This window comes from Scylla paramamosain, chromosome 10 (assembly GCF_035594125.1).
Source record: "Scylla paramamosain isolate STU-SP2022 chromosome 10, ASM3559412v1, whole genome shotgun sequence".
NCBI classification, from domain to species: domain Eukaryota; kingdom Metazoa; phylum Arthropoda; class Malacostraca; order Decapoda; family Portunidae; genus Scylla; species Scylla paramamosain.
In genome coordinates this window covers 27,626,932-27,643,993 of record NC_087160.1, presented here as the reverse complement: position 1 = coordinate 27,643,993, position 17,062 = coordinate 27,626,932, and the positions used below count along the sequence as shown (strand labels likewise).

Sequence of the window (17,062 nt, the reverse complement as noted above, 5' to 3'; positions counted from 1 at the left end):
TTTTCTGTCTTCCATTCTCTCCACATGCCCAAACCATCTTAACACACACACACACTACTGTCAATCCAGCCAACACCCTCAAAATACCTGATGTTTTTACTTCCTTATTCTTTCCCTCCATGTTATGTCACATATTCTCCGAACACTTCCCTTCCATTACATGTAACCTCTTCTTCTCTGACATTCCCATGTTCCATGTTTCAGCATCATACAGCACAGTGGGCACCATTATTTCCTTACATAACCCTCTCTTTAATGTTTAGTAATACTATGATATAGTTTTTCTGTCAAAACTTTTGGTGAGTTTGGGTGTGGTGTAGCCATATGTCTTTTTAGCAATCAGTTAATCCAGATTATCATATATATCAGATTGGTTCCCTGCAATTGCCCCAATGTAGCGAGGATTTATTGTATTTATTTATTTATTCATTTGTTTGCTTATATGTCTATTTTAGTCCAGTTTAGCTTAGTTTATTCCTTTTTTTTTTTTTTCAGGAGAGGGAAAAGAAGAAGGCCTCTAAAGGATCAACAAAGAGTGCAGCTAAAGGCCCTCCTCAGCCAACCCTGGAAGATTTTGTGCAAAGTCCTGAGCGATCTGTGCCATTGTTCCTGGAAAAATGTGTCTACTTCATTGAATTGGAAGGCCTGGACTCTGAAGGAATTTATAGAGTGCCTGGCAACAAGGTGCATGTAGAACAGCTCACCACCAAGTTCAAAGAAGGTGAGGTAGCAAAGGGCAGCTACTTCTAACATTGTCCTCTTGTCTGTTGAATAATCTATGGTTGCTGAATTTAATAAACTCTTTAATTCTTGAACTACATTTTATCCTGTGAATGTACTATATATAAGAGAAATATCTAGCAGTGCTGTGAGTCATTTGTAGTTAAATTTTTTTTTTTTCTTTTTTTTTTAATGTAACCAATTTCTTTTCTTCATATGATTTATTAACATCCTTCTTCCCTCCCCTCAGATGGTAATGTTAACTTTGCCGAACTTGACATTCCTGTCAATGCAGCAGCTACTGCCTTGAAAGACTACCTTAAACAACTGCCACCTCTGCTGCCTCAGAGCCAGTTGATGGAACTCACCACCATTGCCAGTGAGCAAGACTTGATATATTCAGTCGTACAGCCTGGGAAAGGAAAGCAAGGGTGACACATGGGAGCTCTAGAAAATGCAGGCTGAGGACCATGCAGTTTTTCTTGACTGTTTAAATAGGAGATTCATTCTATGGTTGGAAATTAGCTTTCATTACATCATGCATATTTTGATCTTCTTACCATATGGCCAATAACAGTTAACATGGTTTAAGCAATTGACTGTTTTACACACAAGTTTTTTTTTAGAAAGTCTGGTCACATCTGAGGTTGAATTAACTCAGTGATTTATGTAAATGTGCTTGTAAGCTATTAGCTCAGAAAACTTGTTCATTATCCACAAAAAATATATGAAATAGGATGGAAAAATTCTTATAGTAGTGTTTTCAGTGGTTATGCCTTCATAACAGTTTGAATATATTGAGGCATCATTTCAGCAAGTTTTCTGTGGTAATCATCATCATTTACATGCACCTACATGTCTTAAATAACTGCAGCAAGACAAGGACTTGAAGAGATGTTCTTTTCATGAAATTTGAAGTTCATTTGAGACTTTATAACTTACAGTTTTAAAGTCTGGGAAATTTCCAGGCCACACAAAGATATTCTACCTGGTTGTCAGACATGCATGACATGAACTTCTTAACCTCAAGATGTGGTACATTGTCTTGCAGAAAGGAGTTACAGTTTACAATGACAGGTTTCTGAAAATCATATTTGCATGTTTTAGAGCAAGAATTTATATTTTTTCTCTCTCAATAAGACTCTTAGGCCCCATTTTGCACCATGAATGGTTGGCATCACAATGAATAATGAAAAAGAAAAAATGTATATTCAGAAGCTCAACTCACCATCCTCTCTTTCTGATGCTTCCACTGCAACAGTGACATGATTCCAGTGACACCAAACCCAACCACAGCCCTCATACATTCCACATATTTTTTGTGGGTATCCTCAGTTCATGGCTTTCTACTTACTTTCAGAACTATTCTGTTTAATCTACTAATGCAAGAGTTAGCCAATATTTCATTAATTTTACTGAGGAGCTCCAGAATTCTCTCTGTTTCTATATTTTCTCCTGCCTACAACTTGAATTGTTTCAAAAGAGGAGTATCAAGACACCTCAAAAACTAAATTGGCCTCTAATTTTGATTCCACTACTTTTAAGGAGTGGCAAGCTTTTGCCCTTGGCCTGCCTTCATGACACATAAGGAAAAAAAATTGTGATAAATTTCCTGTGTGCATCTCTTGCAAAATCCCTGCAGTATCCTGACATTGTGTAACCAGACTTGTCAATATCCAGATGTCGTGGATGCATCTGCAGTGCACTAGTGATACACTTCTCATTCATTGGTGTGTCTGTGTGTATGTGTGTTTTGCAATGTGGCTACCACAAAGGCACTGTCACATACCATGACACTGGCCTTTCTTTCAGCTGTTGTTGTTCAACACCCTTACACAACCACAACTCTTCCATTCCCACTGACCCTTGGTTGTGTTCATGTCTTTGCCAGTCTGTCACCTGTTTCCTCTTACTGTGAAGCACATGCTTGGTTTCATGGCTAAGAATGATTTTTTATAACATATCACATGAACTGAACATATTTAACATTCTTTTCCTACTTCAAGAGGCTTCACCCAACACATGCATGTTCAAAAAACACATAAATCACCATGAAAACACCAATACATGTATTATGGCAGATGTAGGACAAAGAGGGAGAAAGGCAATAAAATCTCCACAAATAAGTGTTTTTGATAGAAATGTCATGGAAGAAAAGTCTCTTGGATTTGGTTGCATACGTATGTAATACTATACAATACTGTTTTCCATACTGATGCCCAGTATATGACAAGAATCAATCAGACATGCAATATCTGGATAAATGCAACATCCAGACATGCCATGCATGAATTAGGACATATATTGGAGGCATTACTTTACTTTCAGTGTGTGTGTGTGTGTGTGTGTGTGTTTGTGTGTGTGTGTGTGTGTCTGTCTGTCTGTCTGTCTGTCTGTCTGTCTGTCTGTCTCTGTTTAAATTTATCTAGTTGTATGAGATCTGAGACAAATCTGCCCTGTTTATCATCTGTATGTGTTCATATTTATATTTCCATCTGTTGGAAGGTAGAGATATATTGTTTCTTTAGAATGTAAGATATGTCTTTGTCATCTTTGCAGGCATTGGAGACAGGAGTTTAAGGTTACTGAGATTAAAGGAAATGCTTACTGGTTTGCCGCGTGTCAACTTTGAAGTCCTGAAATTCCTGTTCCAACACTTTGTCAGGTAAGATAGAGTATTGGTTTGTTATAAATGCAATAAAACAGTATAATAGGGGCTCAGCATTTGCTAACTTATTGAAACTCCAACCTACATAAAATATCACAAGAAATCCTTTGAAACCCCTCATGTAGTCTCATACTCCTTAATTTCATCCTCTTCCTCCATCAAGAGGTTTCCTTTGCATCTCATTGTGAAGGGCTGCTCATTCTAGTTCTAGTTTAAAGCTGGGAGGGGCCTCCTTTATGCTGTCATGTTTACAGTTTCTACAATTTCTTTTTGCAGTCTTATATGTCTTGTTTCTTTCAAATATCACAATATTCCTTTTACTCTCTCTCTTTTCTTTCAAGAACTGCATACTATTTCTTTTGGTGTTTTAGTGTTGCTGTTGTCAAAAAGGAGCTCACCAATAATCAATCTTTATTTTAATTTATCCACTTGTTCCCTCTGGTTTTCATATTTTCTCTTACTTTGTTATCATTCCATTCTCTTGGACATGGAATGTTGAACTGATAACAAGTTAAAGGAAAAGATGAAGGCCATGGGAGATAACTACAAAGGTAGTATATAGAAAATAAAGATCACATTATTAGTGAGTTCCTTTTTTGACAACAGTAACATGGGACAACAAAAGTAATACTATGGGCTTTTTGGAAAAAGAGAAAAAGAACAAGGAAAATTGTGACACTTGAGAGACCACAAAAAGAAACCATAAACAAAATTACGTAAGTGAGATACTACTACAAAAAAATAAACCACCTGACCTTCAACAAGAACTTTAGCATCATGGCATAAGCTGTGTATTATAGTAGAACCTCCATAAGTCAGCATAATAGGGGCTCAGCGTTTGCTAATATACCAAAATTCTGATTTATGTCAAATATCACTAAAATCCTTGGGAAACCCTCCTGCAGGTTCAGGGTCTTAAGTTTCATCCCCTTCCTTTAAAGCCTAACCTTGCATCTTGTTGTGAAGACAGGATACTAAGAAGGGCTGCTGGATCTGATTCTGGTTAGAGATTGGGAGGCTTAGTTTTTGCAAAGGCACCTCCCTGATGCAATCTTGTTTATGGTTTCTGGTCACTTATTTCTCTTCAGTATTACTTAATTTTCCTCTTACTTTTCTCTCTTTTCTTAAAAATAAATAAAAAATTATATATATATATATATATATATATATATATATATATATATATATATATATATATATATATATATATATATATATATATATATATATATATATATATATATGATTTCTTTTGTTGTTTCAATGTTAGTGTCTTCAGTAATGAGCTCATAACTTTTCTGTATAATTTTTGTCATTTATCCACTAGCCTCCTCTAGTCTTCATCTCTTCCCTTACCATGTTATCAATCCTCTCTTTCCCTTGAACCAAACTGTTGTAAGTAGACCAAGCTCGTCTGTGGGTGCTGTTTGATGTGCATGGCTGCTGGGGCAAGTGAGGCCCAGGGTAGCTAGACTTTTGTAATAAAAGTCACAAAAAAGCAGTCTTTCACCAACAGCACCCTTTCTGTTAACATAATACTTGGTCCTTTTACATAAGGAACCAAATTTTGATCTTGTCAACCCAAAGAAAATGCAGGGTAGAGTATAGAATTCTTATAAGTAGCCCAATTTGCAACTTTTTGCCTAACCTGCGTGAAAGTTGTAGGTTGAGCTACATTTTTATTTGTTATTTGAATATTTTGATGTCTTGCCAACTTATATGGGATCCCATATAAGTTGCCTTTCAGAAGTTTTATAGTGTAATTGTTAATGCCAAATTTGGTCCAGCTTGACTTGGTTTGATTTACATGGTGCAGACTCACAAAAACTTTGCAGAAATGGCAATTTGCACTTTTTTTGTCAACTTTAGAGTGTAGAAGAGTTGTCTATGAGACTATCCCTTTCTACCAGGGGCCAACAGGACTAAGAGTGTGTGAGAGTATGTGTGGTACTTTGCCTGGGCCAGCTCTTGTGGGATTGCTGGTCTGGTATATAGATAGATAAAATGTATGTGAAATTCTGACAAAAAGCTGACTTGTGGAAGTTTTAATGTATTGTGTTAAGAACTTTGAAGAAAATTATTGTGAAAACTCATCTGGAATGGATGAATTACCCTTGAATTAATGAAGAAAGAGGTTTATTGTGTTTAAGGTTCATTGTGTTGTTTACCATGTGCTATGAGTCAGTCATTTAAAATGTCTGAAATGTCTAGTAACTTTTTAGGGTTTTATATTCTTGAAGTGTAATTTATTCTTTCTTGTTAGATAATTCATGTTGACACATCCCATACTTGCTCCACATGCATTTTCTTCAGTACTCACAATGAATATTAGAATGAATTTCACAAGTTCAATGAATATGAGAATGAATTTCACAAGTTACTGTGTCTCTTTACTAATGAGAACCTTCCTTATTTCAATAGGGTGGCAGAAAACTGCAAATTGAATTCCATGGACAGCAAAAACTTAGCCATCTGCTGGTGGCCAACACTGCTCCACACTTTGCAGTTCTCAGATATTGCTGAGTTTGAATCTCAACGTCCACACATTGAAGACATTATCCAGACTATGATTGATCAGTTTCCCTTCTTGTTTCAAGGAAAAGAAGATTATGTCATGGTCTGATATTAAGCTGGGTTTTCCTGGTAAGCATAACTTAGTTTGTTTACACTTAGCTCTGTTGCACCAGCCTTGGGTAAGGATATAGCTAATGATAAACAAAAAGGGTTATGTTTATCATGAAAACTTGACCCTAGTTCCCTGCAGCTACATTCCTGCTGCACCTTATCTCTAATTTACAAGGAATCTCATTGCCACTTTTTTCTGTGGTTCTATCAAGGCACTTACGGCCTATCTCTGTCTGTGGCCCAGTTTACTCACTTGACCAGATATCATAATATGTATTGGCATTTTACTTATTTATTATTTCTAGGCTACAATATTGATTTCAAAGGATATGAATTGGATCTGGTGCTTATAACTTATTGAGAATATAGTCAAATTGCATAATTCTGGTGTGAACTTGCTGCCAGTTCATGGTTGAATATTGCAATTGTAAGTTTTTATTGTAGAGAGTTTACCAAAGAAAATATGGGTTATCAGTGGAACTGTGGTCAATCTTACAGATTTTTAGAGTAGCAAGTTAAAGTTTCTTTCATCATACTTTTACATTTGTATTTTTGATAATTGCAGTAATATTTATAATTGTAAAGTGATTTTCAGACTTTTTTTTTATCTATTTACTTATTTGTTTTTAAGCCACCCACCATTGATAAGCTAAATGTGACGTATTCCATTTGATAAGAAGATTCATTAACAAACTATCATGTAGCTGACATGGTGTTAGTGAAATAATAGTATTAAAAGTTTTTATTAAAGTGCAGGTATAGCATTGATAATAGATGAGAAGAAAACAGTATTCACTTCCAGTTTTTGGATACAGTTTGAGAATTATTGTTGAACATCTGTTTCTGTTCCCAGATGGGACTTGAAAACACCTACTCCAATTACAGAAAGAATTTAGTTGTCTCAGTTTTATCTTTGCCAACAGCTGATAAAAAAAAAAAATCATGTTTTCATGGAGGACATAAAAAATTGTGATTGCATGTGAATAATCATTGTAGGTTGGCTCAGTCATCCAGAATAGTCCACCAAACTGAAGTCTTCATTCATCATTCATCATTGGTTGTTACCTGAAATTTTATTCTCCATTATATTTCCTTTAAGATATGTGACTATGGTAATTTCTGTAGGATTTTCAAGTTCCTACTCTGAGACCAAATCCCTGAGTACAGTACCCTTCTCTGGCTGAGTGCATTGCTCCCAGGATTGGGTTAAAGCACTTCCATTGCCCTCTTCAGACCAGCAGTAGAAATCATTCTGTACAGAATTTTTGTGGCATACCAATAACCTTTTCAACTGCAATCTAATTAGAGTGGCAATTAATGTAAATTTATCAAGCTTTTTAAAATTAAGTAGTTTGTTCAAAACTTTTAAGGCAATGGAAGTGCCATTATCGCACTTGTTAATTTGCTGGGACAGAAGCTCACATATCAAACTGTTGAGTCTGGCAGTGTGAAGCATTCCATTTAAACAGCAGTGCTGCTTCCCACTTGTTATCATCACCTAGGAAATTTTAAGACGTCATTTAATTCTTTCATGACGTATATATCCTGCCATGTATCTGCAATTGCAAGGGAAGTCACTGTATGACCTCATAACTCTTGCACAAGCACATCGAGTTGTGTCGGTGTACCTCAAGTGGTGTAAGAGATCAATATTTTGATTGTTGATCTGGCTGGTCATTATGCTACATTCAGACTATTGAAATTTAGGAAATCAATTTTTTTATATACACATATATAAATATAAATATATAAATATATATATATTTCCTGTTATGTCTTAGGTTTTAAGAGGTTCATAAGAATTAGCTATAGGTTTGTTCATATAATTTTTTTTATGAACTATATATAAAAATGTGTTCTCAAATTGACCAAATAAACTTTGTTTAATCATGAATATGTACAATAAGTGACTAGTTACATGAAGTCTGTATGATCTGACTTTATTACCTGTATGAATGATAGTGCCATAGTTACTACGGCAAAATGAGCAAGCAGTGCCAATGCAGTGTTGATCTTTTGTCTCAACGTCTTGCTAGTTGCTCCCCGTAATTCTATTTTGTTACTTTGCCTTGTTTAGTGTTTTAGCCAAGTGGCTGCCAAGTGGTACTATGTGTAAAGTTAGCGCTATGCTGTGTGTCATGCTGAGTCGAGTGGCAGCAGGAGCCACAACAAGATCCCCATGGGTAATCCTACTCATTAGTTGTAGCACAACAGTTGGTAGTAATCTGTCATGTGGAAGCTCGCACCACACCATAAATCAAGGACCATCCCATCTGGTAAGGCTGGATGTATCTTCCACCCAAAAAATTCTTTTCTCTTTTCTTTTTTCTTCTTAGTATTTCTGAATACTACCCATTGTGGTTTGTGTTGCAACACCTCCACACAATGTGTTATTCACATGCTAGGTCAAAGCAGAGGTCCAGGATGAAGGTTGTTGGTGAAAGCCTTCCTGTTGGTGTCAGCATCATGGCACTGCTTTTGAGTGCCAGATGTACAGTTTGTTGCATAATATGTTCCTTGCCACATTCTTTAACAATGGAGTGTGTAAACTTCAGAGTTGACTTGTACATTATCACTGTTTAGAAAAAATAAGCCATTTCCTTCATATAGTCAATCTTTATTTTAAAGATTGATCAAGTTACTTCAGAGTGCAGTGTCTTAGACTTGCAATTTGGAAATAGTTGGATAAAATTGTTGATTTTTAACTGTGATTAATAATACATATTTTGCCATCCAATTTAAATACCATTGAATCTTTTGTGAAAATTGTAAAGATTAAAAAAATTTAGGAACCTTAGTATGTAACAAAGAGTAAATACTAGTCATCAAAGCCCTGCCCACTCGACTGCATATGTAAATTTATAAATGTAATTGCACGAAATATTCTTTAATTCATTGTATAAAGTCTTGGAGCTATACAGACTTGTACAGCATATATGAATGAGAGTCCATGTACAGTGGATAATGATGAGGGAACTTTTGGTAGTATACTATAAAATGCATATTTGGATTAGTATACTACTAACTGAATAAAAGGCATTTGCAGTTAAACTTTGTTTCTACTGTCATTGAAAATAGGTACAATGAATTGTGCATACATAGTAGTGATTAATTAATTTTGCATCCTGCTTGAAATTTTTGTAAGTTAATGAGATTGTGAAATATTATACTTAATAGAACAGGTAATATATTTTATAAAATAGGTGCATGAGGACAAGAAAAGATTAAATTACTTATAACATTGTGTAATTCAGAATTATGAGTGAAATAACCAGTTGGCACAACCGCCAAAGCCCACTGTCACTTCAGCAAGCTTCTTGAAATTTTGTGCAATGGCTCATGTAAAAATATCTCTTGGTAACAAAGTGGTATAGAAACAGCCAAGATATCCAAAAGGAAACCTTTGGCTACACAAAGTTCCCCTTAACTATCAGCACCTTCTTTCCTAAGCTACACAGTTTACTCCATCTAATTCATGAAAAAAAAAAAAAAAAAAAAAAAATCAACTACCTCTGTATCAAAATAATCTTGTAAAAAGATTCTGGGAGTCCAGATCATGGAAACAAAGATTATGATCTAAGAAATTTTATAAAAAGAAACAAAATGTAACCTATCTGATGCATGTAAATGACATAAAATCCAGTCCCTGAATGTTACAGTTACAAATTCTAGTTTTATAACAACCCAAACTGTTAGAGTTTCCCCACAGAACTCTACAATGTATGACAAGGGAGTATGAGGTATCTATTGTTAGGCTGCAGTTCTTATCAGCATGCAAAAAATACACATGACTTCAGAAGCTACATAATAAATAATCCTAAATAAACATAAATACACAATGCATGCCTGTTACACCTTACAATCCTGAGAAATTACCTGTTCAAAGTTGTTCAGGCAAAAAATTGTTGAATGAGAAGATTAAATTACAGAGAAAATTAAAGGTTTCACACATAGCAATATCATAAAAGAACTGCTACAATTTCCTGAAAAGCCATGTTTAACATGATTTTATTGCAATCCAAACATAAGCCATCATGCTGCATCTAATTTATCTATGGGTAACACACAATCAATTTTCCCTGTATTCACTATTTTACCTCTGATTAAGATAAATAACAGATTGAATTTCCCAAAGAAAGCAATAAGATAACTAGAAAAAAGACCCAACAATTACTTTGGCATAAATATCTTGTAAACTTATGAGATGCCACTAGTCACTGTGATCCCTCTGCAGGTGCTTGTTGGGGATGCTGCTGCACCAGGACACAGTGGACTATCTTGTGGAGGATCTCCAAGCGACGTTTTAATGACGTTTCGTTGAGAATTGACAGCTGTGGAAATTAATTAGATCAGCAACAACATACTTCCTTCATAAATATATTTTTGAATATTTAATGTATAAGGCAAAATTTTTTGTACAACATGAAAGATCACTAGCTCTTAGTAGCTGGTGAATTTATACATAAACTTAAAATTTTCATTAAACGCTAAGTACTTTTCATTACATCATAAATGGACATACTCTTAGCCTTAATATTGACAGTGTATCACTGTTGATACAATTAAAGATGTAAGTATGGAATATTTTCTAGAGTAAAGAAATTACTGATGACACTGTACTTCCTTCCTTATGATCACTCTCACTACAAAGTATTGAATATGAAGTTATGAGGAAGTTTTTACAAAATTTTTACAACAATGTCAACAAAGGTTAACAGTGTTCTGTGACAGTCCTGCAGAGTAGGACTTCAACACTTTTTAGGCCACAATTTGGGCTAATTACAGAAATACTGAAAATATAAAAAAGATATTCCAAAATATCACAACAGAAAAGAAAGTACCCACCTGAATCCGATGATCAAGTGGAAGAATTACAATAACCCACCACATCCAGGCTGGTCCATTAGGAATGGTCCAATATTCACCCTCAACTGGAGGCATTGGGCCATAGTGCACAAGAATCCTTCTTTTCGTCATATGTTCTATTGATTCATACCACTTTGAAGCCAACTTATGTACACAATCATGAAGTTTGTGCAGTTCTGATAAATTACTAGTTGGTACAACATCCTGGAAAGAAACAAAATCAAGCTCTTTACTTGGTTTTATACAAACCCAAGAATTTCAATCACTGAACAAATGAATATACATACCTAATGATACACATCACACATCAATATTTATTAAAAAAAAAAAAAAAAAAAAAAAAAAAAGAGGACAAAGGGACACCCAGTGAGGTAGTTACAGGCTAGATTAACTTTATACTAAAAGTATCTTCAATCAGGAAGAAGCAGTAAGATAAAATTAAAACACCAACCTGAAGAAATTCTACAGCAGCAGTGTTATAGCCATCTTTCACACTCTTGCTGACAATCCTAAACCGTCTAGAACCAACTGTGTTTACGATTGAACGGCCATCTGGTGTATACTCTATGTCTCGTATCTCTAGCATTGTACCCGAGTCTGCGTACCTGTAAAATAAAGATTGACATGGTACAATGAGCCTTCTCCCAACATATGACAATTTACCTCTGTTCCACCTTCCTGACTGTCCCATCTCCATACAAGGAGGCATCTGGCTAAATATCTCAAAGTTGAGTCAGCTAATACCTCAATGATATTTCTCCATAAAGTGGTAAGAACTATGATGTCAGAAGACAGCACTATCATAAATAAAATCTAAGAGAAGTTATTGAAGATTTAAATTATGTTGCAACTATGTATTTGATACTTATGATAACATTCTCTTAATTCATAAACTTGAAAAAAATACTGAAAATACATGAATAGCAATACAGCATAAACATGACCTACCCATTTTCTGCATTTTCCATGGGCACACACATCCCAAACTCTCGGGTGCCTGACTCCATGCACCGCCTGATCATGAGTCTGTAGCGAGGCTCAAATACATGCAAGGGGCAGCTGACGGTGGGAATGGCTAATGTGGCAATGAATATTGGGATGCCATGCTGGGAGTCTTTGCCAGCTGCAGCTAACTCGTCCATCTCCTCATCATGTTGCTGTTTCCTTTCTTGGCACTCACTGGCCATCACAGTTTGCATTGCAGTTTCAACAAATTCTGTCACTGCAGTTCGTCTCTCAGCCAAGAACTGTAAGAATGAGTAAATATCAGCATCTGACAAACATTACACCTTCAAATTATTATGGTACTGATTTAACACAGAAAACTCACACATGACAAATTACTGTAATGTACAAATCAATGATTATTCCATGCTTAAAAAAAAAAAAAAATACTAATTTATACTTCAATAATCAATTCTGAGAGCAGATAAACTTTCTTACCATTTTAATTGAAGTTTTACATAGTGGACAGCTGGTAGAGTGATCCAGACAACGATCTAAACACGTGCGACAGAAGGAATGACCACAGGGGGTAGTGACAGGCTGGTACAAATAACGATAGCACAGTGTGCACTCAAAATCATTTTTGTCATAATTTTGTACCTCTACTGCCCGTACATAGCTACAACTGGATTCTGGAAAAATCAATTGCAATATTTTAATATTATGAAGCGTTCAGGGAGTCCAATAACATAATCTATGTATGATCACCTACACCATCTAACCTGCATACTCTGAATCTAAATACTGCATGTAGTTTTCCTATTTAAATAAAAAATTTTAAATTCATTATATTCCCCCCCCCTCTCTCTCTCTCTCTCTCTCTCTCTCTCTCTCTCTCTCTCTCTCTCTCTCTCTCTCTCTCTCTCTCTCTCTCTCTCCCCTTTTTTGTCTTCTTAAGTCTGGCTTTCCCTGATAAATCAGGAGAAGGAGGGTACCTCCAACCTGAGGGCTTTGGTAATCTTGAAAATGTTTACCCTTCCTTACCTCACCATGATCAAGATTCAAATCTGTTTGCCACATGTATTACCATTAAGAACATAAGAAAATAGGGAAAACTACAAAAAAGCCATCCAGCCTACACATGGCAATCCCGGTATGAAACATACCTTCCTATTTCCACATCATCACCTTCCATAAAATTGTCTATCTTCTAGTGTACCATGGCAGCTGCATTTTAATAATCTTACTCTACTTGACAAAATCAAACTATTCACTGAGCTGGGAAGGTTAACCACAACACAGACAATGGTGAGATTACATTTGAACTTCAACTCTACTGTCTAAGCTGGGAGTGAACTCATTGATGGTAGAACAGTATATTGAAACCTATCATCTATTTAATATTGAAACCTATCATCTATTTAAGGATTCAAGCTCAAGAGTGATTGCAGTCTTGGACCAGATTTTAATGAAGCATCTGGAGTTCTAACCCCTTCCTGGCAGAGAATCTATATATAGATGTTTTGAAAATAGGCTCATTTGTCGATGAGTCTGTATATAGTGTTTGCTCTCATATAACTACATTAGGCTGTAACATGGTCTATATATAAATGTTTCCTTTCTACTTGCAAAACAGTTCACATAAATTGTTATTTGTCATCTCATCTCATGTCAAGGATAAAGAGACCCCTTAAGTTGGAAGATTTTATAAAAGCTCTGATAGTGAAGGGTACAGATGATGATTTTCTGGATGACTGATGATTCTGACTCAACTGTCAGTTCTAACACTGATACAGAATTAGAGCCTGAAGCTGAACCATATGGCCAATCTGATGCTGAAGAAGCAGAAGCTTATGATGATACCCAACATGGTGGCAAAGTCAATCAGCTGTAAAAGCAAAGCCTTTTCCCTTTGCAGGGGATAGTGGCATAAGACTTATCCTGGAAGATGACCAGTTGCCTTTAGATATATTTCATGCAATTCTTGATGAACTAATGGATAGCATTGTATCAGAGACCAATAAGTATGCACCAAAAGTCTGTGATGAGAAAAGGAGGGCAAAATGAGGAGAAAAGCAGAGATTTGTTGTGAAAAGATACTAATAAAGGGGAAATGTATGCATTCTTTGGATTGCTGCTTTTATAGGAACTTGCAAAAAAGCCATCTATTTATTCTCATCTTTCTACCAGTAAATGACTTCTACTAATTTTTTGGAAAAATGTATATCGACAGATTTGTTCTTCTGCAAAAGTACCTGCATTACACTGACAGTGAGGATGACAGCAACCCTACATATAAATTCAAGGAGGTCCTGGATATTCTTATCCAAAGATTCAAATTATGTATCTTATATTCCAAAGCAAAATATAAGCATTGAGTCTCTCTTGTTTTGCAAAGGTAGGCTATTGCTTTGCAAAGGTAGGCTAAAATGGAAGAAATACATCCCACTAAAACAAGCAAAAGTTACATTTTAGGCTGAGTCTGATGATGGCTACATTTGGGATCTTTTTATCTGCACTGGAAAGAAAACAAAATATGATGTTGAAATAGAATCCCTGTCAGATGAAAAACTGGGAACTTACAAAGTCTACTACAGTAAATAATTTTGAGGCTAAAGCAGTCCCTACTGAATCAGGACCACATTTCAGATGATAACTTCTACTCATCACCAAAATTGTTTGAGATTCCTTCTTGATACTAGAACATGAAGGAGGCACTATAAGATTCAATAGAAAAATGTTATCGCAAGAAATGGAATCCAAACCTTGACATACAGGTGGAATTATAGTACAGTACAAGCATCAGATGGACATGATATGGAAAGGTAAGAAATATGTGAAGATGTGAAGATGTCAAGCACAATCAATGATGATCCTATGGAAGAGGTAACAGTACGAGAAAAACAAGTAAGAAAACTAGATGTATGCATCCAATACAAGAAACACCACATGGCTGGAGTAGATATTACGGACCAAATAAATGCAGTACATTCATCTGCTCCAAAGGGTGTGAAGAAATATTACAAGAAAAATATCACTCAGATATCTCAGGATACACATAATACACATATACATAACTGTCATGTAATTTAGAAAGTTAATGGTGGATATAAATGTTTCCTTGACTTTCAGATGAAGCTGATTATCTCTATCTCAAATATGCTGATGATATCTACTACCTAAGGAAGCCAAATGGTGATCTCTCATGGGCCATGTCCAGCATGGCATAGTGGAAGACATTTCATTGTAGAGACAGGATTCCATGATGGAAATGATGATAAGAATGTCTAGATAATGTGTTTATTGTGTTGTGCTTTACCAAAAAGAAGAAAAGAAGCATAAACAGCTGTGATGTGTGTCTGAGCTAACATTGTGCGTTGTACCACGCTTCAAACTTTACCACAAAGTAGAAAATTTGCCTAAAAATGAAGCAAAATGTTTGTGTTAAATAAATTAGGAAAACTGGAGGGAGGAAGGGAAACCACATCCAGGACACAAATCCTGGACACTGGCTTTGCAATGGGCGGGAATGAATCCAAACCGTCACATAACTACGTGTGTGTGTGTGTGTGTGTGTGTGTGTGTGTGTGTGTATATATATATATATATATATATATATATATATATATATATATATATATATATATATATATATATATATATATATATATATTCAATTGTTCATTAAATTCTGTGGCAGAGTCTTATATAGAGGCCAATATGAAATGTCCATATGCGGGCGAACTATATAAATCATAGATGTATGGATGAAAGTTGTGGGAGTATATGGACAATTTTTTATTTGGTGTACATGCATCTGCGCTGCCGGCGGAAAGGGATTAATCAAGAATTGTTCCATTCTAGTGCTATATAATGAGACTAACAAACTTGTTGGAAGTTAATAAGCAGGTGGGAAACGTGCGTCTGATTTTGCGAAAAATATACAACGATGATGAGAATGATTGGTGAAATACCAGGGTTCGCTTAAAATGATACTGATGATGATAAGGTGGATGCCTATAATGGAAAAATAAGAAGCCAGTGGGATTTATGTACCGTGATCTGTGATTCTCATTCAAACGACTACAACACTCACTTTTGTTTCTTTCCACTTCGAGGTTGAATTTATCCATAATTTTCCTGAGGTGAGACACTTCCTCAACAGGTGGAGCAGAAGGCCCACAATGACTTTGCTGGTGTCCATCCTCACTGTCCTCACTGTCCTCAGAGTCAGACTCTGGGATGATGGAAGGGTCAGAGAGTGCAGGTGAGAGACGGGAGTAACAGTGATGGTGGCGGCTGTTTCGTCCCTCCATGCTATATCTTCTGTTGGAAGTCAGTCTGATCAGCAGACGATGGAAAGCCTGCAACAACAAAATTATAAATATATAACATAACAATATGCATGAATGTTAACACCATTTTTGCCAGCATTATAAACTGTTGCTTATATATATATATATATATATATATATATATATATATATATATATATATATATATATATATATATATATATATATATATATATATATATATATATATATATAATATATATATAATTTTATTAAAGGTTTCTGAGATATTTTAATACATATGTAGTACATAAACTGCACATAAGGGATTATGTTATTAGAAACTGATCAATGAAGTTTACCTTTGTGATTTCATCTTTTATGTTGTGCAAATTGTTGGATTCCTCAAGAATGGCACACTGCAGGAGAGAAACTATGGAGTCCTCAAAGCGGCCTAGTGAAGTCAACGCCATGGCTTTGCGGAAGTAACCTTTGGCCCACTCCGGCCGACACCTGGTGGCCGCCTCGGCATCCTTAAGGGCCTCCTCTGCCCGACCCATAGTATGCATCACGTGGGAACGGTTACTTAGCAACAGGTGGTCTTGTGGTGCTGCAAGAAAAAAACAGCCATTAGATTCATGATTCCGGGAACAATGTAGACACAAGTCCAACAATACGCACTGATGTGAAGTACCGTAAAGATTCCTCGTGGACAACCACGCACGCACGCGCGCGGATACCTATGTAATTTTTGCAGATTTACGTCTCTTAAAAATTACATATAGCGGTTTTACATATGCTTCGTCTTACAGTAATGAATCCCTTAAGACTTGCGACCTGTTCCGCTAACTTTAAAAGTCACATTTAGAGAACGGGTGAACACGCCATGCTTCGGGATAACATTTATGTAGGCACATTTTCTTATGATCAATCAAATGTTAAG

At 35.7% G+C, this 17,062-nt stretch overlaps 2 protein-coding genes across 29 annotated transcripts in view; one reads left to right on the top strand and one right to left on the bottom strand.

The window, feature by feature from the left end:
* The window catches only part of LOC135104468 (rho GTPase-activating protein 190-like), a 212,188-nt gene extending 203,124 nt beyond the window's left edge, over nucleotides 1-9,064 (top strand). For all 28 annotated transcript variants that reach the window (XM_064011954.1, XM_064011950.1, XM_064011951.1 and 25 more), the window contains 4 exons: nucleotides 496-721; nucleotides 971-1,099; nucleotides 3,280-3,385; nucleotides 5,810-9,064. In XM_064011954.1, coding sequence (XP_063868024.1) covers nucleotides 496-721; nucleotides 971-1,099; nucleotides 3,280-3,385; nucleotides 5,810-6,011 — 663 coding nt within the window. In that variant the 3' untranslated portion in view covers nucleotides 6,012-9,064. The remainder of the gene's footprint in view (nucleotides 1-495; nucleotides 722-970; nucleotides 1,100-3,279; nucleotides 3,386-5,809) is intronic.
* Nucleotides 9,065-9,242: 178 nt separating this feature from the next.
* Nucleotides 9,243-17,062, bottom strand: part of LOC135104471 (LON peptidase N-terminal domain and RING finger protein 3-like) — a 21,002-nt gene continuing 13,182 nt past the window's right edge. The window contains exons 2-8 of the mRNA XM_064011974.1: nucleotides 16,482-16,729; nucleotides 15,921-16,188; nucleotides 12,323-12,516; nucleotides 11,828-12,126; nucleotides 11,331-11,484; nucleotides 10,859-11,083; nucleotides 9,243-10,344 (exon numbers count right to left, since the gene is read on the bottom strand). Of these exons, the coding sequence (XP_063868044.1) occupies nucleotides 10,228-10,344; nucleotides 10,859-11,083; nucleotides 11,331-11,484; nucleotides 11,828-12,126; nucleotides 12,323-12,516; nucleotides 15,921-16,188; nucleotides 16,482-16,729 (1,505 nt within the window). The 3' untranslated portion in view covers nucleotides 9,243-10,227. The remainder of the gene's footprint in view (nucleotides 10,345-10,858; nucleotides 11,084-11,330; nucleotides 11,485-11,827; nucleotides 12,127-12,322; nucleotides 12,517-15,920; nucleotides 16,189-16,481; nucleotides 16,730-17,062) is intronic.